Genomic DNA, 23253 nt, shown 5'->3' with positions numbered 1-23253 from the left:
CACATAGGCCACTTTGGACCTCTTGGTGGGAAAATATGAGGATTGAAGTTCAAAATGAATCTCACATTGATTGATGAAACCCCTACAATTTTTAAGGGTTCCCATCAAATTTAGCTGGAGTAGGTAGTTGAAGGTGAGCAGTAACTCCTGTGGCAGTAGGCATAGGTCTAGATGATGGTGCAGATGTAACTACAGGCCCTTGACCTTTTTGCAACGTAGTTTGAATAGTGACCAGTCTCTGGGTCAGGCCCTGAAGGGCATGAATAACCTGCTCCTGAGCAGCCTCCTGTTGATCCAGACGAGCTGCAAGTTGTTGTACAGGAACAGCGCCTCTCTCCGGACCTATTGCAGGATCCATGGAGTCAGTAAAAACTGTCTCGCTTTTAGAAGCACCAGCTGCAGAGTAACGTAGGCTGGGTGCTTTAACGTAAAGGGGTTGCATCCACGACAGAATGGAGTGAAACAAATAGGATAAAATGAAGTTGGTTTAATAAAGGTATTGCAAGACAATGATACTGATGGCACAAATGATATATGGCAGATATGCAAATATAAAGTCAATAGTCCAATATGTTATTGCAGAATATGATGATGCTTGGTACTTGAAAGAATATTGGAATATTGCTTGAAGAGTTGAAGAATAAATAAAAGAATCGGATTGGATAATTGAAGATTGAATAATTGGTTGAAGATTGGATGACTGTATTGAGGATTGGAAGATTGGATTGAAGATTGGAAGATTGGATTAAGGATGGGATGATTGAATTGAAGATTAGATGGTTGGTTTGAAGATTGGATGATTGGATTGAGGATTGGATGATTGGATTGAAGATTGGATGATTGGGTTGAAGATTGAATGATTGGATTGAGGAGTGGATGATTGGGTTGAGGATTGGATGATTGGGTTGAGGACTGGATGATTGGGTTGAAGATTGAATGATTGGATTGAGGATTGGATTATTGGATTGAAGATTGGATGATTGGGTTGAAGAGTGGATGAGCGGATTGAAAATTGGAAGATAAATGAATAATGAAGATAATGAATGAAGAAGACTTATCCTTGCTGAGTAAGATCGTAGCTGCAGACAGAGGTGACCGTGGAAATAACCATCGTGAATGTGAAGCAAGGTGAGACCCCTTGGGAGGGCTAACCTTGTTGAATCCTCATTGGTGGCAATGGAGTCAGTGGCACTTGGAGCAGTTGACGATCAGAAGGAGACATTCTTTGAATATGCTCAGGATTGTAGTGGACAACTACAGAGCCAGACCGGAGCAATGATGCTGAGGGATCGACATCATTGTACTGACTGCCGGTCTAACCCGGCCAGTCAGTACTTAACAGGTGGACTGTGCAGCGATAGGTCAGGCAATCTGACAGGGGAGGCGGAGCCGCACAGGAGAGGCTGAGGTAACCAACAAGATGACGCCCGCCAGAGAGGGCGACAGATTTCAGCCATTCCGGATTGTATGCAGCTGCGCAACGCCGGCATTCAGTCAGAGAGCTAACCAGGCACAAACACATATGGCGGCACGCCACTCATACCCTGCATGGAACCAGAGCACACAGCACCGGTGTCACCACGCGGTGACAGCGCAGCCACATGTACCGCACTGGAGCCAGGGACACAAGCAGAGGTGAGCGCCATGGTTTTATAAGTGCAGCTAGAGAGCCTAGGGCTGAGTACAGCACAGGGGTTTTGGGTAAATGCCATGGTGGATGTGACATATTGGTATGGATAACTCGTTCATAGCCTCATATTAACTCTTTATCAGCCTCTCGTTGTCAATTCATCATATATATTTGTTTACTCCTCAGCTTGCCACTTCAATAATACATATGTGGCTTTACTTAAAAAGATACATAAAAAATATATATAAAAAACTAATTTATATATGGATATAAACCCACATATACAGGCATACAGATTCTAAGAAATATCTGAAAGGAACCCTGCAATTTAATATACACTGGGACTGGTAACTATACAATGCCTCTGATATATATTGAACACTCATTATGAAATAGCCTCAGTATATAAGAATATACTGAGCCTCGTCACTTCTTTGTGTTATATGTTGTATGTCTTGTGTGTCAGTTGTTTTTATTATATTGTATAAATGAATGATGCTTTTTATAATAAATAAGTGATATCACAAATCTTGGTATCTTAATGTTTTTTGGCTAAGCAGTGCCACCTAGAGGTACCAGCATATAGCTGGATACCAATTCCTTGTTTATGTAATGTGGTTGTCTGCCTCAAGGCCCCCATACACTACAGTGATTTGGGCCAAGAAACCAGCCCAAATTAGATGTGTATGACATGCCATTGGGTCCGATGTGCGGTCTCATGCGCATTGGACTTCAGTCGGAGGTCGGACCTGCATGCAGGTCCGACCTCTGACTCGGACCCCCTACGGCGCTGAGGAATGGGTCACATGCACTACATCACATGTGAAAGTACCGCATGCAATGTAGCATGCGATCCTGCTGCCCGGGAAGGTCCCAGACGGCTAGCGAGGGATCAGATGGCCATACATTTCTGAGATAGTACTGTATGGCCTGTTTAGATCACTGAGACACATGTTCTGCAGATGAGGTTTGCAAGCAAAACATGTTTAATACACAGTTGTGGTTTTTTAAATTTCAGTCCTATTTGGAACATACATCAGATATTTATCTTTAGCCATAAATGATCCATCAGCATACCGTATTCTCCTATTACAGCAATGTCACACCATCAAAGCTTTCCTTTGACATATGAATTTATATGTAGAGTTACACACACCAGTATAATAACCATTTCTACTCATTAATGCACAGCTTCCTGCATTATCATTCAGCTGGAACCTGTGTAAGAAAAACAAAAACAAAAAAAATCACATTAGAATGTTCTGGAGGTTCTAAGGATAAATAATATTACAACGGTATAACAGAGGGAGAATAGAACCTGTGGCAAGCACAGTGAGCCACCAAGCCCCCATTGTGGCATGCACAGCATTGCAAGCTCAGCAGGCCAACTAGGGGCTTCACTGAGTTTGCCCCACCTGTCCGATTATCGGCAGTCGGTATGACAATGTCGGTATACTGACCATCAGCATCCCCACTGTCGGAGCGCCAAACCACACCCATGTTAATGCACACGGCCTGGATTACAGGTTATTGCTAGAACAAAAGCTGCCTCTAACATCAAATTCACTTACAGGCTGGTGTTATGGTGCCTGCCGTTCACCCATCTCCACCTATCTCCAGCCTGGTATAGTCCAATCCAAATCATGTCCCCAGTCTGTCTTGTGAGATTGTTTGTTATAAATGCCTAGAACACAGTAATATAACAAGGTGATTACAATTCTATTTAAATATAATATATTATTTAAGATGGTTTTATTGTGCCTCAAAGTAGAGCACAGACCGCTCACCTGCTGTTCCTGGTCCTCTATGACTAGTAGGTGGGTTCCCATCACCTCACACAGCTCCTGGCTCTGGTTCCATGTCCTCAATGTAGCATCTGAATAGTAATAACAGTTGTCCCCATACAGCAGCCAGTTACTAGGACACAGTGCGCACCCTGTAAGACACAATTGTTTTTGTAACATTCTCTTTTTAATCTACAGCTTTGCCAGGTTACATTATGTTTAGTTTGCATTGTAATAAGACATCAGAGTCCATTACACCCAAACATCAACATTTTTTTTGTCAAAGATGAGCTCTACTAAATCTTCACATTGCACTAATGGAACTTGGCATATTGATCACTGAATGGGCGCAGCAAGTATATACTGTAGTATTGTGACCCTGTCATGTCCCCCTCCTTCCTTTACAGCATACTTGCCTACCCTCCCTGAATGGACAGGGTGCTCCAGAATATCTGGTGGCTCTCCAGGCCCCCAGAGAGGTGGGAAAGCTTCCTACATCCCCCCCGACCACCATCCTAGGCTGTTTACTTATAGAGCACAAATTGCTGTATCGAGGGTGAACCAATGATGTGATTCACACTGAAAACATGTGAGTTTGGCTTTGCAAAACCATAACACAAAAATAAAAACACAAGGGTTGGTGCATACCGCAGGACAGCCATCATGGGATGACTGCATAGACTCCAGTCCCAGGCCCATACAGAAAGGGGGCCCTACAGTCTGTCAAGTATAATTTGTCCTAAACCAAGTTCACATTTTCCTTGAAGCAATGTAGAGGTTGAGATGTGAAGCCAGAGCTGCAGACACCGGTCTCACCAGGCATGGCCGACTGTTCACGAAAATGAAGGGAGGCCCTGCCTATGTTGTCAGTCCTGGGCCCCAAAATTTCTGATGGCAGCCCTGGCATACTGTATCTCTAGTCCTTATACTGTAGATGATATAAGTGATGTAATCAAACTCTTCGATGGTGTTGTCTAAATGTCATAAAATTAAGAAAAGAGAAAATATATACAATAGTGTAATCCTGATACCACACACTTGTACAGATTATATAAGAAGTATTGGCTAAGTCTCTCCCAGATGTGTAGAGCACCATACTGCAGTATCTGACACCCCTGTGTAATCTATATAATACACTATGAGAAGGAGCTGACATTATGCGTATTTAACACAATACTGGCCGACACATAAAGGTTTCTTTAGACCCTTCTGGTTTTCAGAATGATAAAACTGTGATGAAGCATTTAATATGCAATTACAGGCGTGGTCGACATATAGACATACCTACAGATGGAGCAGCTCTCATTAGAGTAGCTCCTGGACATTCTATCACCATCCACTTCCTTCGGCACCCGCCAGAAGGGGGCATGTGCGTGCTTGAGATTCTCACATGCTCTGTTCTGATAGAGCGTGCCTCTCCCCCCCCCCCGCCGCTGCCTGCACCACCCCTAACCCTGCATGCACCCCATCCTTACGGAGCTAAGCTTGGCATTTACTATATAGGAAGAGGGGGGCCCTAAACTAATCATGAGTCCCTGGTTCTGAAGTAGCAACAACATAGCATATAGCATTTACAAAATGGTGACGGGCTGAGACTATCGGCCACAAGGGAGCCCACCCTTGGAGCTAAGTTCGGCATAACCAAATAAAGTGGAAGCAAAGAAGGTTGGTAAATGGTGATGGTACTTCACGTATCCATCTCTGGCAATGTACGGTAATTTTCATTAGTGGAACAAATACCATCCAGCTAAGAAGCAGTGTAATTACATACTTTCATTGTATTATGCCTTAGTATGCCATAATGGGATATTTTACATGGTGGGACAAGGAAGCCGGGATGGTGGTTCAATAGGATACATGAGCATGGCTACACCTGTAGGTTGTGCTAATTGGCTTGCCACAGCTTTTTCCCATTGATCGCCAATTCAGTCTTGCAAGCTGCCAGGAACCAGCCAGGCTGGGTAACCCTCATTTTATGCAGCCTGCCAAACCAAACTGTTGGTCACAATGGTGATCTGAGGCTACATCTATGTGTGCGGCTCTTTGATTGCAAATGGAAAGAATAAGGTTTCTTTTTCATATACTGTAGGAAGCGCAAATTCCAAATAAACACCTGCTGCATTCGCCCCTTTTATGGACAGAATTACAAATCCCCTTGTGTGAGCCTCTGCAATTCCTCCGATCTCTGACTCAGGCTCACATTGCACAATTATTTATCAGTTGGTCTGGATCTCCATGAGACATCCATAGATGATACAGCAGCACTTACCTTGCAGTGTCCCGTTGGAGCTCACACAGAGCTGTTGTATCTCTGTTTTACAGGTCACATCATTTGTATTGTTATACTGATACACTGAAAGAGACAGAAGAGCAATTTAGTATCTGTTATTTAGGTTGAAAAGATTGATGCAGAGCCATCCAGAGGCGGGAAGCAGGTACTTTTTCTACTCAAGGACATTTTGTGGCTGCCAAGTTATAGAAAGAATGGAGCGGGGCTCTGAAAGTTTGTTAACTTACCCAGATCAGGTTGAGATAGAATCCCTAAGTAAACCTGATACATTACCCAGAACCGGAGTTGGTAAGAGTGTGTAAGAGTGATGACCCGGGGAAAAACAAAGCATACAGAAATCATGAGTTTAAGGATGAGAGACATCACAGAACATGAGGGTTTGGTACATGACCCTATGATCGAAATCATCATACATTGAGGGATACCGTACGAAAAAATGTATATAATTGTGCTACCCCATTACTCCTTTGGTCCCCAACCTGTTCCTTGTTGTCCCATGACCCCCAACATCTTTTTTAGGTTAGATGAAGTCCCCACATCATAATAATGGTACTAGTTATCAGCTAAATGCATATAAAGGTTGTTTCCCCTCTCACTCATAACTCCCCAGAATGTATTGTTAGGTAAATGTGCACCCCATTTATCCATTATGTAGGAGTAGCTATCGAGCATAATAATTCAATCCCCCTTAAAGTACACCTTATGCAACTGTCATTTAATTTTTTTGCCCTTTCTAGAAAAAAATATTGTTATGAATTTTTACATTTTCAGAAGTTTTAAAATGTGTTTTCTTTGCTGTCAAAGGATGGACTGTCAAAGTCATACATGCAATACGACTTCGACAGTCCACCCGTTGACGGTAAACCTTAAGCACGCTAACATACTATGGCCGCCATTTTCGTCGGCATATTTACGTATATATGTACCAGAGCAAGTAGGATCATTATGTGAATGCAAAGGGCAGCAATACTAACACACATAGAATCATACCTCACAATCACAAATAATAAAATATAGTTATATGGTTAAATATCGCAACACATAGCATTAAGGATAATACACAATTTCCCCTGGACATATTTAGTATCTATGTGAGCAGTCTATCACATGTAGTGTTCTGGTGTTTGTTTGAAATATGCAGCATATACCATTCATAACTTTTGGACATTATATTTATTACTCTCCACATTGTCATGAGGAAGGGCAAACTCAAAGAAATCCAGTTGAAACCAGATGTACAGCGGTAACCCCTAGACAATGAGGAAGCCTTGAACAAAGAACCAGCTGTACATCTTTGCTGTACCAATAAGGAGAAGCAAAACCTGACCTCTTGACCAATTAAGAACTTTATTGTACCCCATTGTCTGAACCGTATATAATGCTTCACACGGACTAGGGACATTATATTCCACTGTGCTCAGGACTTTGAATACAGTGCACTGGTCTGGGGGAGGGGTGCCTGTGTGTGTGAGAGAGACTATATTGTTTGTAGTTGCATTATAGTTGGATTGTACTTACATTTGTATTTCCCATTTTTCATTAGTTATTGTTAAGAATTGTATACAGTGTACTCTTGATATAAAGAGTATTTTGTTACAAATGTGACAAAGGAAGAACAAAACGGTTTTTGGGGCACACTTGTAAATCGTAATGGATAGAATGCATTAAAATGTAACTTTTATTGGAAAACTAATACTAAAATATCAGTACGTGTGACAATACATATTAATTTCAATATACATGGTGAACATAGTACATACATAATAGTGGTCACAAGTGAACTTTTGGTGGCAAAATTGATTAGAGTGAGTGAACTCTGTGAAACAATACAAAGAAATCCTTAAATTGATTTGATGGTTCGGACAAATTTACCGACCAAAACAATGTTTTACACAGAGGTGTACATGACGCATGACACTGTGCCCCCTATATGGATGGATAATGCGGTCTGATTTTTCTATAATCTTGAGTACAGGAGAAAGGCAGGTAAAGTATGGAGAGATAGGTTGCTCCCTTGGCCAAATAGTTTCTGCAATCCAGTGTATTACAGCTCCGGGTATTCCCCGTCGGTCACCACTATGGGTACTAGCCCGACCAATCTCTGCTTAGCTTCTGAGTTCGGGATGAGAATCAGGCGTGCCAGTGATGTATGGCAGTAATTGTACCATCTGATGAGAGCGTGCCTTGGTCGTGAGAAGGCTTATATGTGCTTCTGCTTTTCACTGTAAGAATAGCACCTAGTCCTCTGTTACATTTGGCCTTGCAGAGAGACCAGGAGTACTACAACAAATGAGAGAGCAGCATAGATAGTATAGGTTGAGGTGTGGGTGTCATGAAACCCCTCTTCTGTTATTCACCATCTATCGTTAGACATCGAATGGTGATTGAGAGTGATAGGGGTATCATGGGAGACCCAGCAGAGAAAAATGGTAAAAAGATTTTTAAGTAATGTACCCAAGTCTCCAAGTTGGAGTAGTGTAACTAGTCTCAGTATTGATTTCACTGAGGGCCAGATAGCACCCACGGGGAAATATTTTTCAAGAAACAAAGCATGAATATTAGAACATGCATGCAGGTAAATATTTGTATACAATATTTCCGGTTGGTACACACAGCATGTGAAGTATAGGAATTCTGCCACCTATACTATTACAGTTACAAAGTGTCAAAGCAAAATAAATAAGAGCACAGAGTATCATCAATGGAGACAGTCAAAGAGTGTAATATAAATGTATCTTTGCTTTTTAGAGATAACAAATGCCAAGATTGGGCTATAGCCCTGGGTGGTCAGGGAGAGGCAAACAATTACTATGCATAACAGCAGCTTTTGATCACCAACATATGGCTGCCCTGTGATGGTACAAACAAGGCAAAACTATTTTAATCTATGTAGAAGCTTGAAACCTCTAGCTGCCTACTAGTGGTTCCTGGATGTCGACACAATTGTCGGAAACAGGTTCCCCGATTGGTGCTCAAAACAGTCAGTCTGGTGAAGATAATACACGATACACTTTAAATGTTATGCACACGGGCACATTTTAGGCTAGACGATATAAATACTTTATACATTGGTTGCTGAATTGTCAAAAAAAGGTGCCCCAATTGGTGCTAAAAAACAATCAATCGACACGTCACTGAACAAGCTACTATGCGAAACACATGTCAGTAGACGACCCTGACATGCCCCCCCTTCCTGAACCAGGACGCGGCAATGACTTCTTAGGAGAAACTCTGGCCCACACAGCCCTCCTACCAACGCCAGGTACCCGCGGCACATACACCGGGTTGAGACCGTTTCACCCCGGTCCCCCTCTGCACCAGTGAGTGTGTACAGCTTCCACGACCCACTGTTCACAGCCGGCTCAGACACCTCACAGAGCGGGCGCCGGACAGAGTGAGACTCTCCCTGGCTGCTCATGTTGCTGCCCGGCGCTATTTAGCATTTATTTAAACTGCCCCACTTACTCCATGCATACCCAACCCCCAGTTGTCACACTCATGGGACTGTCTTGTCAGCACGATCGGTGCCATTATCCTGGCACTGTTGCTGGCACCCATGGAGCTATCACTGGACAGCCAGCTGTGTTTGTCAAACAAAACCTGTTGATTAACAAGAGCATTGCCGCCGAGCAACCAATGTTTAATGCACTTATATCGTGTAGCCTAAATCTGCCCATGTGTATAAGATTTAAGCGCACTGCGTGACATCTCTACCAGATTGATTGTTTTTAGCACCAATTGGGTCACCATTGGGTCACCTCTTTTTGACAATTGAGCAACCTATGTATAAAATACTTATATCGTCTAGCCTAAAATGTGCCCGTGTGCATAACATTTAAAGTGTACCGTGTGATATCTTCACCAGACTGACTGTTTTGAGCACCAATCGGGGCACCTGTTTCCGACAATTGTGTCGACATCTAGGCACCACTAGTAGGCAGCTAGAGGTTTCAAGCTTCTACATAGATTAAAATAGTTTTTCCTTGTTTGTACCATCACAGGGCAGCCATATGTTGGTGATCAAAAGCTGCTGTTATGCATAGCATTTGTTTGCCTCTCCCTGACCACCCAGGGCTATAGCCCAATCTTGGCATTTGTTGTCTCTAAAAAGCAAAGATACATTTATATTACACTCTTTGACTGTCTCCATTGATGATACTCTGTGCTCATATTTCTTTTGCTTTGACACTTTGTAACTGTAATAGTATAGGTGGCAGAATTCATATACTTCACATGCTGCGTATACCAACCGGAAATATTGTATAAAAAAATATTTACCTGCATGCATGTTCTAATATTCCTGCTTTGTTTCTTGAAAAATATTTTCCTTTGAGTGCAATCTGGCCCTCAGTGACATCAATATTGATACCAACTTGGAGACTTGGGTACATTTCTTAAATTTTTTTTTTACCATTTTTCTCTGCTGGGTCTCCCATGATACCCCTATCACTCTCAATCACCATTCGATGTCTAACGATAGATGGTGAATAGCAGAAGAGGGGTTTCATGATACCCACAGCTCAACCTATACTACGCTGTTCTCTCATTTATTGTAGTACTCCTGGTCTCTCTGCAAGGCCAAATGTAACAAAGGACCAGGTGCTATTCTTACAGTGAAAAGCAGAAGCACATATAAGCCTTCTCATGACCAAGGCACGCTGTCATCCCATGGTAAAATTACTGCCATACATCACTGGCATGCCTGATTCTCATCCCGAACTCAGAAGCTAAGCAGTGATTGGTTGGGCTAGTACCCGTAGGGGTGACCGACGGGGAATACCCAGAGCTGTGATATACCGGATTGCAGAAACTACTTGGCCAAGGGAGCAACCTATCTCTTCACTCTTTACCTGCCTTTCTCCTGTACTCAAGATTATAGAAAAATCAGACCGCATTATCCATCTATATAGGGGGCACAGTGTCATGCGTCATGTACACCTCTTTGTAAAACATTGTTTTGGTTGGTAAATTTGTCTGAACCATCAAATCCATTTAAGAATTTCTTTGTTCACTCACTCTAATCATTTTCGCCACCAAAAGTTCACTTGTGACCACTATTCTGTATGTACTATGTTCACCATGTATATTGAAATTAATATGTATTGTCACACTTGCTGATATTTTAGTGTTAGTTTTCCAATAAAAGTTAAATTTTAATACATTCTATCCATTACAATTTAGAAGTGTGCCCCAAAAACCGTTTTGTTCTTCCTTCGTCACCTGTGACAAAATACTCTTTCAGTCTTTCCGTTGAACTTTCTTTGGGAGCACCACCAACCAGACACCGCCGACCATTCTGTTTGTGCGCGGTAAGAACGTTGGTACAATACTGTATATGTACGTTCATAATTGTTGATCAGAAATTTTCAAATTTGCCAGTGCCAACCCACACCCATATTGTAAGTACTCTTGATATACTCTGTTACCCCTTTTGTCCATTAGGGACTTAATACATATGGTGAAGGACTTTGTACCCTAACTCTGAATTTATACTGTCTTGTGTAATAAGCGGAAGTGTTTACAGGAATGATATCTGGTACATTGAGAGTGAGTTTAAGTACTGGTAAGGATACCACAATGAGTGTATGGGTGTCCCTGATAAGGTACACTACATGGCAGTACACATTGGTTCGCTCGTAGTTAGGAATAAAGGGTAAAGGTGTGTGGACACATTACATACACTACAAAACCTACTTATTGTCCATCAGTTTGGGAAATATTAGATTTTAACACCTTCAATGCCCTGCATGCATCCAAGTCCCAACATGCGGGGCAGACTTGCTTGGACTCATAGTTCCACAGCAATACATAATAGTTTATTCTATTTTTTACAGTACCATCAGCCCGGTGCCCAAAGCCTAGGGGCACTGGGAACAACCTCAGGCTTCAGCCTGGGCAGGTAAATTCTTTAGGTGGGACAGCTTTATTGGGGGGTCCTTAGGGGAAAGGGGAAGTTACTTTTGCACAGGTAGGTACTTGATGTACCCAGGAATGGCCCCAATTATTTAATTATAAACGATTTATTCGTTATTATGATTTTTGCTGTTGGGGGTGCTGCCAAGGACAATAGTGTACAATGGAAAAACAAGAAAGAAAAGGACTGTCTCTTTGTTGGCACACTTAAGGAAGAAAAGAAGAATGATTTTAAAATTTGCCTTTTTTTAAATAAAAAAAGGCAAATTTTAAAATCATTCTTCTTTTCTTCTTTAAGTGCCCCAACAAAGAGACAATCCTTTTCTTTCTTGTTTTTTCATTGGGGGGTCCCCACTTCCCTTGGATCTCTGCCCAGGTTGACCGGTCAGGGGAGTAAATGCTTTGCCACCCCCCTGGCTTGTATGAAAAGTCTCCCCCCCAACTATGGCATTACCTTGCTGGCTGGTTTAGCCTGGTGCTGGTTTTCAACATATGGGGGACCCCTGCTCATTTTGTCCCCCATATTTTGGGAACCAGGATCAGCACTTGAGCCTGGTGCTGGTTTAAAAAGATCCAGGGGACCTATATTTCCTTTTGTTCCCTGATTTTTAAAACAGGACTGGCTCTTTGAGCCTGGGGATGGTTATGGTCGTGCGGGAAGGGGGGGGGGGACTTATTGTAGAAATAGGACAGGTAATATCTATCTCATTCATTCAGTACCACTAATTATCAGCAATAATTAACTTGATATAGGCATTTACATCTGTCTCAATGAGATTAATTATACAGTAGTGCATATACTGGTGCCTTTCCTTGTGTTTCCCTCCTACAGTATATACCTATAGATTGTAAGCTTGCAGCAGGGCCCTCTTACCTCCATGTTTGTTTTATCACTGTCTACAATCTGCTGAACTATATAAAACTCTAAATAAATGAATGCATAAATATAAAGTACTAATGTCACATCTACTGTTTGAGACAATGCAGCATGTTAATGTATCAAAGCTGTGCAATATTCATATGTAACCAGCAGATATCAGTAGAATAACACTGACATGCTCAGCAATAATCCAACAATCTGGATATTTGGATTAATAAAAGTACGCAATACTGTGATGGTTATGAGATTAATATAGATTTGGATTTTATGATACTCATAATATTCTCAGAATAAGTAAGTTCCAATATATGCATTTCAACTAGTGTGCTATTCTGTCTATAATCAGCAGGTGTCAGTGAAATAAACACTGAAATTATGCAGTATAGTTGGATCTACAGAAGTATAATAAAAAATTTTGTGTGTGTTTGGATGTTCCACGAGAACTCTCAAACGCTTTAACAAATGGGGTGAGATTTAGTGGAATGAATGAAAATGCGATTTTTTCCCAATTCACCCTATATCGCACTTTTTAAAAATCGCACTTTTGCTGTCAATTCGCATATTTAATGAGATGCGAATTCGCGGCAAAAAAGCGCGATAAAGTGCGATATAGTGCGATTTTTAGGCATGAAAATGTGCGATTTTCAGTCATGAAAATCAGCACATTTTCAGAAATGTGCGATTTTGTGTAAAAAAAAAGTGTAAAAAAAAACCGGCGTGAGGTCCCCCCTCTTGAGCATAACCAGCCCCGGGCTCAAAGAGCCGGTCCTGGTTTCATAAATTCACGTGGCTGAACAAATAGCCGAGAAAGTCGGCTCCACATTGGCCGCTAGGCGGCCAATAGAATCATTAGGGTGAGAGGCGCGGAAGATGAAACATCTCTGCGCCTCTCAAAGTCTATAGGGTACTGGCGGCTGATGCGGGGGACTGCGGCAGAGACAGAGAAGACGAAGATGTCGGGATCTTCGCCAGAGGAACTGGTAAGTAGGATTTCCTTCCCTAGGTCCCCCATGGATTTCTTCGGATTCAGGACCCCGGACTCTTCAGCCCTGGAGCCCCGGACCCGGACCAGCCCCGGAACCAAGGCCCCGGAACCAAGGCACCGGACCGGACCCAGGGACCTACCAACGGGCTCAAGATAGGTAACTATCAGTATGTATGGGCTTTGTGTATATTAAAGTTTTATTTTTAATGGGTGTCAGTGTGTTTATTTAACTATTTCTTTTACTGTGGAATTACAAGTGCCAGCGGGCCCTTTAATGCCCCGCATGCTGGGACTTGTGGTTTTCCAAGTCCCAGCATGCGGGGGAGGCTTGCTGGGACTCATAGTTCCACGGTATAAGATAATAGTTTTCATCTGTTACACAAAATCAGCTCGATGCCCACCGCCCAGGGGCATCGAGGACAGCCCCGGGCTTCAGCATGGGCAGGTAAGTTCTGGAGGGGGGGGTCCCTTCTTTGGGGGGGGGGTCCCCACTCCCCCAGGACCCCTGCCCATGCTGACCGGTCAGGGGGTTAATGCTTTGGCCGGGGGGAATTGTATAAAAAGTCTCCCCCTGGCTGTGGCATTACCCTGCTGGCTGGTTGGGCCCGGTGCTGGTTCTTGAAATACGGGGGACCCCTACTCATTTTGTCCCCCGTATTTTGTGAACCAGGACCGGCCCTTGAGCCTGGTGCTGGTTTAAAAAAATCCTGGGGAAGGCTATTTGTTCAGCCCCGTGATTTTATGAAACCAGGACCGGCTCTTTGAGCCCGGGGCTGGTTATGCTCATGAGGGGGGAACCCACGCCGGTTTTTTTTTACACTTTTTTAATTTGACTCTTTTTTTAACACCAGAACCATGCACAGACCGCAATGATCTGTGCATGTTTCTGACAAATTCGCCAGTCAGAACCTGGTCTATTTTTTCTGGCGTTTTTTGCACATTTTTTTTGGGCGATTTCCAAATTCACACCCAATTAAATTTGCGAATTGTATGTTTTTCAATGGGAAAACATCTGGATGCTAATTGGGAAATCGCTTCTTCAGAATGTGCGAATTTGCAGCAAAAAGTGTGATTTTTGCCGCAATTCGCATCTCATTAAGTTGCAGATTTCGGAAAAATGTCAAATTTTGGCAGTTTTTGCTCTAAAAATCGCCAAAAAAACCAAATCACTACCTATTGAATGTCACCCCTTGTCTTCAAACGTTGCACACTACCTTATCATCTTAAGGGATAATCTAAATTTGAAGATAGGTTTAATTGGACGATCCCTTCAGGGTCGATGGTATGTTTGATGTTTTCATGCATTGTGATAAGTCATTGGAAAGCTTATGACTTTCTGAATACAACCAGGGCCACTGAAAGCACTGCTGACCCCCAGTTTTTGATGAAACTGTTTTATTTTGCATACACTGTGTGGTGCACAAATAGCGCTAACCCTCACTTAGTGGATAATAGTATAAGTGACAAAATTATAAAAGTACAAAATAATAATATAATATCAACACTCCAGATTATATACTGCATTAGCAAAAGTTTTCAGATTGGCCTAATTTCCATAGGACCATAGAAATGTCTATTTTGTGGTAAAACTTCTGCGCCTTCAGTGTTGACAAAAAACAATTTGTGACAAACCTTAAAGGTGCTTTCTATGTGCGTACCAGAAATATTAAGCAATCTCACGTGTAGTGATGTCTTTCACTCCTAAATGTTCCTTCTTTTCTTTTGCTTTCAAATTCCGCCGAAGGCGTGAGGATGTTCGTTCATATGCGAAATGTCCAGAAGGATATTATTAGGAGTTTCAATAAAGCAATAATATCTGTGCAAAAGTGTTTTTTTTTCTAAAGTGCTTGTGCATAAAGAATAATTATAAGGGTGAACAATGCCACCTTGTGGCTATTTTTATTATTAATTACACCCTGTGATTAAAAGTTGTTTATGAAAACAAATGATGAACTCACACTAGGAATAACTCTGTCCAGGTGTAGTTCCCATCAGGGTAGTACAGGAGCCCTTAAAACCAAAAAACTCCCACAAGGGAAAGGCTGATAGCGTAATATAGTTTCATAAAATACATTTATTTAAAACAATACGCATACAATAAAAACAGTAAAAAATTGACCCGTACATTTGACATAAAAATATATGCTTATCTGATTTAAGTCAGCGGGAACGGAGAGGTAAACCGGTTTCTGACCGGTTTCGTCCCTTTCTTATGTGCTGGGACTTCCTCAGGGGTTTAGACAGGGCCGGCGCCACCACTAGGCAGCCTTAGGCATTTGCCTAGGGCGCCGGCCACTGGAGGGCGCAATTTGAAGCAGGTCCCCCCCCCTGGATGGAGGTAAGTGGCCGCAGCATCCGCAACTTCCCCTATGAGGACCCGTTCCCCTGCCCACCCCTGGCGTTCTGCATCCTCTGTCACCCCCCACCCCTGACAACCCCCAAGTTGAAGGACGCAGCGGCATCCCGGCACCCCCCCCCTGTGTGGAGCGGCTGGCCTGCTGCCGCAATACCTGGACCCCCCTCCTGTGTGGAGCAACCAAATACCCGGGACTAGGTGCCGGCAACCCCGCCCCCCCCCGTGTGAAGCGGCTGGTCTGCCACCGCGATGCCCGGAACCCCACCACAACCCCCAGGGGAGCGGGGGAGCAGGTGAGGGAGCCGGCACCCCCCCCCGTGTGGAGTGGCTGGTCTGCCGCAATAACAGGACCCCCAGGGAGCAGGTGAGCGCCGGAGCACCCCCACCCGCCTGGGGCGCTACGGTGTCTGGCACCGGCCCTGGGTTTAGAGATTTTTATTTTGCACCTGATTTTTTCTATTATAAATATTTATCAAGATGGGAACCGCCCATAGACACCCATGTTGAATTTTAACATGGGATTCAAATGTACCTGTGACTAGCCAATCAGCCACGGAGCTCCCCCGGATCCCGCTGCTGATTGGCTGGAGGAGTACCCCATGTCTGACATCACTGGCAAATCCTCCAGGAGGAGCCCTAAGTGTTAACACACTTGCGGCTCCTCCAATTCAGCTTGCTATCTGGACCCTTCAGTTTGTTATTTTAACTAGTGGATGCTACATGGAAAGAAGAGGACACAATTGTTTGTGGTTTTGTGTTAAGTAGCCAGCAGCGCCAGCAGGTGTCAGCATGTACCAGATTGATATCATCGGATTGGTTTTTCCCAAAGTCCTGCAATTATATCTTCTCCTCTCAGTCTTGGCATGCTGGAGTGGCTTAGTAGCTGGAGTAGCTCTCCCAGATGCCAAGATTTGGTAGTATCTGGCCCCTGAGATGCCTCAGTAGCTGTTTGTTAGTGTCATGCCATGTAGCCAGCTTCTGCAGGAAAGGGAAGTCACAGCCTAGGATTGGCAGACAAGGTGGATGCTCATAAGTTGTGCTCATAAGTTTACATACCCTAGCAGAATTTGTGATTTTCTGCCCATTTCTCAGAGAATATGAATGACAACTCACAAACTTTTCTTTCACTCATGGTTAGTGGTTGGGTGAAGCCATTTATTGTCAAACAACTGTGTTTAGTCTTTTTAAATCATAATGACAACAGAAACCACCTAAATGACCCTGATCAAAAGTTTACATACACTGGAGATGTTGGCCTGATAACATGCACACATGTTGACACAAACAGGTTTGAATGGCTTCTAAAGGTAACCATCCCCACCTGTGATCTGTTTGCTTGTAATCAGTGTGTGTGTGTACAAAAGGTCTCCCGAAAGACCCTTGCATCTTTCATTTAGTGCTGCAATGACATGTCTGGTTTCTGAGTCATGGGGAAAGCAAAAGAATTGTCAAAGGATGTGCGGGGAAAGGTAATTGAACTGTATAAAACAGGAAAGGGATATAAAAAGATATCCAATCAATCAGCAGTGTTCAAACTCTAATTAAAAAGTGGAAAATGAGGGGTTCTGTGGAAAACTAATTCACACGTTCATGTAGACCAACAAAAATTTTAGCCACAACTGCCAGGAAAATTGTTCGGGATGCAAAGAAAAATCCACAAAAAACTTCAGCTGAAATACAGGACTCTCTGAGAAAAAGTCGTGTGGTTGTTTCAAGATGCACAATAAGGAGGCAATTGAAGAAAAATGGGCTGCATGGTCAAGTCGCCAGAAGAAAGCCATTACTATGCAAATGCCACAAAGCATCTCACTTGCAATACTCCAAATAGCACAGAAACAAGCCTCAAAACTTCTGGAACAAAGTCATTTGGAGTGGTGAGACCAAAATGTAACTTTTTGGCCACAACCATAAACTTTACATTTATAGTCAACAAGGTCCATTCCTACTGTGAAACATGGAGGTGGATCACTGATGTTTTGGAGATGTGTGAGCTACAAAGGCAGCATGTTATCAGAAAATACTGGAGGAAAATTTTCACTCATCAGCCTGGAAGCTGCACATGGAACGTACTTGGACGTTCCAACATGATAATGATCCAAAACACAAAGCCAAGGCGACCTACAGCAGAATAAAGTGAAGGTTCTGGAGTGGCCATCTCAGTCTCCTGACCTCAATATCATTGAGCCACTCTGGGGAGATCTCAAACCTGCAGTTCATGCAAGACAGCCCAAGAATTCACAGGAACTGGAGGCTTTTTGCCAAGAAGAATGGGCAGCTTTACCATTTGAGAAAATAAAGAGCCTCATCCACAATTACCGCAAAATACTTCAAGCTGTCATTGATGTTAAAGGGGGAAATACACAGTATTAAGAACTGGGGTATGTAAACATTTGATCAGGGTCATTTGGGTAGTTTCTGTTGTAATTATGATTTAAAAAAGATTAAACACAGTTGTGTGACAATAAATGGCTTCACCCAACCACTAACCATGAGTGACAGAAAAGTTTGAGAGTTATCGTTCATATTCCCTGAGAAATGGGCAGAAAATCACAAATTCTGCTAGCGTATGTAAACTTATGAGCATTACTGTATGTACCTATACTTATTACAGAGTAAGGTTGAAAAAAATGTTCATCTATTATGTTCAACCTGTTAAAATAATAGATTGTATAATGCTTTGATTTTCCTGACCAAGTTTTAAGAATTTGATTATAAACTAGTTGTTGCATACTTTGTGTACTCATCCCTCTGCTAAACCATAACAGCAGGGTTGTAACCTTGTGTTTTGTTTCCCTATGGAAATGTTTTTAGCCCCTTCTTAAATATGTTCATAGTGTCTGCGAGTACTACCACCTCTGGCAGTGAGTTCCAAACTTTCACTGCCCATACCATAAAGAACCCTTCCTTTGTAGTGTGCAAAATTGCTCTTCCTCGAGTCTATGGGGATGTCCTCTAGTCCTGCACTCAGCCCTCAAGCTGAAGGAGGTGCCTGACAATTCCCTGTATTGCCCCCTGATATATTTGTACATTATCTCTTAGACATCTTCTTCAAGTGTAAATAATTCTAGTTTGGCTAATCTCTCTTCGTAGTTTAAGGATTCCATCCCTTTCGTTAATTTGGTTGCCCTACATTGGACCATTTCCAGTTCTACCATATCCTTTTATACTGTGGAGCCCAGAATTGCACCCCGAACTCAAGATGAGGCCTAACCAGTGGTTTGCAGACTGGAATGATTACAGTGTCATCCCATGCTTCTATGCCCTATTTACTACAAGCCAGGATTCTATTCACCTTGGTTGTTGCTCCAATGCATTCACAGTGCCTATCTGCACTCAGCACCCCATTCTATTCTCCCTCTTCGCCCTAGTGGATGGTAGGGCATGAAATACCACCTGTCGGCACATGTTGGCTCGAAAAAGAAGTGTGAAAAACTCATGTCGACTTTTTGAATGTCAACCTTGTCATTGTCGACCTAATGCTTGAGTTTCAGGTGTCGACCTAATGACCTTTCACCACTGTATAAACTAAAAATATAAACATAATAAACACCTGCACAGGTGCCTGTCTGGTTATTTACAAAACCACTTCATAAAAATGATAAAAGCTTTATCAAATATAAAACTATACTCAGTGCAGTGAACTAACACCATAATAACAAGTATAACAAAATAATCAAATATTTCTGAACTCAAAATGTTAAAATAAATAAAAACAAATACAAATTTGACAGCTTAATATTATTCAAAAATGATTACCTAAGAGAAATGAATACATGATTACCTACCCATAACTCCAAGGGCACAACACAGGATTAAGATGATGATGACTAGGCTTCTGAGGAGGTTTATGTAATGGGTATTTCTCATTGGGGTTTCAGTAAATTCTGTAAGTAAATAAATCACACACTTTATATTTAAAACAGATACTTCGGCCGGGATGTAATGGAAGATGACTTTATTGGCCAAGAAAATTTCCGGGCATTATAATGCTTTCAAAATAGGGAAGGGGGTATTGGGACTGATAACCTGTGCACTAGTACCACATATAGTTTAGAGTACAATATATGTAATGTATGTGATGATCCACGATTTTGATATATCACGTGCCTCTGCACTAATAGATGTTGTGGACGTGCTCCCCTGAGAGTAATATATGATGCAAACAAAAGAAAAGAGAAAGTACTCTTTTTTTTTTGGGGGGGGGGGGGGGGGCACGCTTTGAATTTAAAACTTAACGTTTAATCATGTATTCATTAAAAAAAGGTTTTTTCTCAATGACATAACAGGACGAACACACATAAAACATACAAAATATTTTTTTCTCTTGAGAACTCTATTTTTTTTTTTGAGAGTTCTGAAATTGTTGTGAATTGGTCTTAATCAGTATGGGGCTTACCAATCTGAGAAAAGTTCTGATTGGGAGCTACCAATCACACAAAAAAGGGGGGGGGGAGGTACCACAGTGTATGGAGTGGACCGCGAATATTTTGGTTGTACTTATTTTACACCAATAATAGCTATATGTGAAATGCTTATCAGGCCTAGTCTCTTATCATTATTTTTGAAAAGATAAGAGCGGGGATCCCTTCTACAAAAGTAGGATTCAAAAAGTAGAAAAGTAAATGCGTTTTTCTTGAGAGAATGATTTCTATGTAACCAATAGTTGGTATGTAGAACACAAAAAATAAGAGGAAAAGGTAGAACAAACTCGTGTCAGTACACCCCTGCAGTTTGTTTGTTACCACGGTGACTGCTGCTGATTGCTCTTACCGGGCTGGCTCTACCAGTCCTTACAATTGTCCTCTTGGTTTAGAATGTTTCCCTGGTGGTACAGTTTCTTCTTAGGCGAAGGAACTCACCCTTTGGAAGATTTTTGATCATTGAAGGGAAGTTTGAGCTTTCTTTATGCAATAGATTATTCGTTGCAGTCTCTTTTCTGAAGAGTTTGGTATGACTATTGCCGTCCTCACTGGGATAGATTTGTAAGTCCAGGAAGGTCGCTTCCGTCTGGCTGACGTAAGTCAGTCTCAGGTTAAGCGAGTTGGAATTCAAGATCGAGATAAACTCATGGAGATCTTTTTCTTCTCCCTGCCAGATTAAGAAGATATCATCTATATATCTTATATAGGTAATAATCTGGTGGGTGTATTTATCATTACATTCGTTAAAGACGACCTCCCTCTCCCACCACCCGAGGAACAGGTTGGCATACGTGGGTGCGCATGCCGCACCCATCGCTGTTCCCCGGGTCTGGAGGAAGAATTTATCGTCAAAAGTAAAATAGTTTTTCTTTAACACGAAGTCCAGTAGAGTCAAAAGAAAGTCCTTAAAGTCGTCCATGCCTTCTAAGGTGGGGAAATATTTGACCGCTGATATACCTTGATCATGATCAATACTGGTATATAGCGATTCTACGTCCAAGGTTACCAGGTGTTGATTTGGGTCAAGATGGACATCATTCAGTTTTTTCAAAACATCCCGTGTATCCTGCACATACGAGGTAAGTGTATGCACGTGGTGTCTTAGGTGATGGTCTATGAAGATGCTGGCCTGTTCTAAAATGCCTCCTATCCCTGATACAATTGGGCGACCAGGTGGATTCTCCAAATTCTTTTGCGTTTTAGGCACCATGTAAAAGGTAGGGACCTTGGGATTGTCAACCTTCAAGAAGGCTAATTCGCTGTTCGTGATAATGCCTTTCTTATGGGCTCCATCTATCAATCTCATGTATGTCAACCTGAAATTATCTCTAGGGTTGAACATCATGAGATGATAGCAGGTTTTGTCCAAAAGTTGTCTATATGCTTCCTTCATATAGGCTTCCTTTGGCCACAGTACGATATTCCCGCCCTTGTCTGAGGGCTTTATAACTGTGTCTTCCCATTGACTGATCTCTCTTATGGTTTCCCTTTCTCCCTGGGTGAGGTTGTCAGTTTTGGTCCTGTTGTCCTGTGTGTTCAGGTATATGATGTCCATCTCTTGTGATATCAGTTCGCAGAACACCTTTACTTCCAGGCACGTGTTCATCATAGGCATGAAAGTACTTTTCTTTTTCAATATATCTCTACTAGTTTTCTGAGATGTATTGAACTCATGGTTTTCCAACTCTAGTTCTTCTAGGATGGCTACTGCAGTATAATCTTCCTCGGTTAAGGATTCATGTATTTCTGAGATATTATGGGCCATCTGGTTCTCTCCTGTATTTGCAGATGGATATTGTATTGGTGATTATTGTTTGTTAAAATGTTTTTTCAAAAGAACCTTTCTACAAAAAAGTTGTAGATCCTTCGCCCAGGTGAATCTATCGAAAGTTGTTGTTGGGGAAAAGGATAATCCTTTACTCAGGACTTTGATTTGTTGGGTGGATAAAGTTTTTGAGGATAGGTTAATTACCCTAAGATTGGAATCGTTGGTTAGAAATCCTTCTGAAATCGTGGGGATTGTCTTTGAGGGGTTTGCCATTTTCTGGCTTCTCTTTGTCTTCTTCCTTCCCCTCCGTATCCCTCTCTTCTTGGGGGGCGATAGTGATTTTGTATGTCCGGACCCTCTCCTAAAAAATAGGAGACTGAGGAGTGAGGTGTATTGAGGAGGGATCTTGAGTTGTTTTGACTGTCCTCTGTATCGGAATGTTCAGTTTCCGAGGAAGTATACCCACTCTGATACCTTTGGGTTTTATTGATTGGGGGATTTGTCCATTTAAAGATCTTGCCACTCATGAAATCTCGTTTGTCACGTAAAAATTTTGTTTTCTTCCTCTCTAATAGGGTTTGTTCGTATGTTTGTAAATCTTCTTTTATTTTTTCGAACGTTTTTTGAAAAGTGCAGTCTTTTTCCCACTCTTCCAGTTTGGTACCGAGGTATTCTATCTCCTTTTCACAATCGTTCAATATGAGCATGTGATGTTTGTTCAAGATGTTCATTAGTTCTTGTGAACATTTCAATAAGCAATGTTCCCACTCTGTTTTGAGCAGGCTTGTGGCTAGATCAAATGTCGGAAATCTTTTTGGACGTAGTCCTCATGGAACAATTTTTTGTTTTGAATAATTTTCTAACGTTGTAATTTCCCAATTTAATCGTGTCTGTTTTTGTAGGGCTAATTTAAGTCTCCTTAAATCCTCATGCCACTTTGAGTCCTGAGTGGTATTTGTAAGGGTTTGCGGAAAAATATTACTTAGGTCATCATTGACATTCATTTTTGTAGTAAGTTCTTTTTTGAGACTAAATGCCATTCCCTGTCCTGGTGTCTACCAATGTATGTCCGTATGTCTCAAATTTACTATGCGGGTCTTAAGAGAAAGACCTGTGGTTTTGCTGTGCTACAGGTAAGAAACTGAGAAAAACTCAGTAGAAATTACGATTTCAAAATAGGGAAGGGGGTATTGGAACTGATAACCTGTGCACTAGTACCACATATA

General features: G+C 42.1%; 1 protein-coding gene across 1 annotated transcript in view; it reads right to left on the bottom strand.

Annotated features, from left to right (window-relative positions):
• LOC146009367 (secretory phospholipase A2 receptor-like) overlaps positions 1-19723 on the bottom strand; it is a 54800-nt gene extending 35077 nt beyond the window's left edge. Inside the window, exons 1-5 of the mRNA XM_083149668.1 lie at positions 19624-19723; positions 5684-5767; positions 3418-3566; positions 3202-3314; positions 2787-2848 (exon numbers count right to left, since the gene is read on the bottom strand). Coding sequence (XP_083005794.1) covers positions 2787-2848; positions 3202-3314; positions 3418-3566; positions 5684-5767; positions 19624-19705 — 490 coding nt within the window. The 5' untranslated portion in view covers positions 19706-19723. The remainder of the gene's footprint in view (positions 1-2786; positions 2849-3201; positions 3315-3417; positions 3567-5683; positions 5768-19623) is intronic.
• Positions 19724-23253: the final 3530 nt, after the last annotated feature.

This window comes from Crinia signifera, chromosome 6 (genome assembly GCF_055691185.1).
Source record: "Crinia signifera chromosome 6, ASM5569118v1, whole genome shotgun sequence".
NCBI classification, from domain to species: Eukaryota; Metazoa; Chordata; class Amphibia; order Anura; family Myobatrachidae; genus Crinia; species Crinia signifera.
This window is presented reverse-complemented; position numbering and strand designations above follow the sequence as displayed.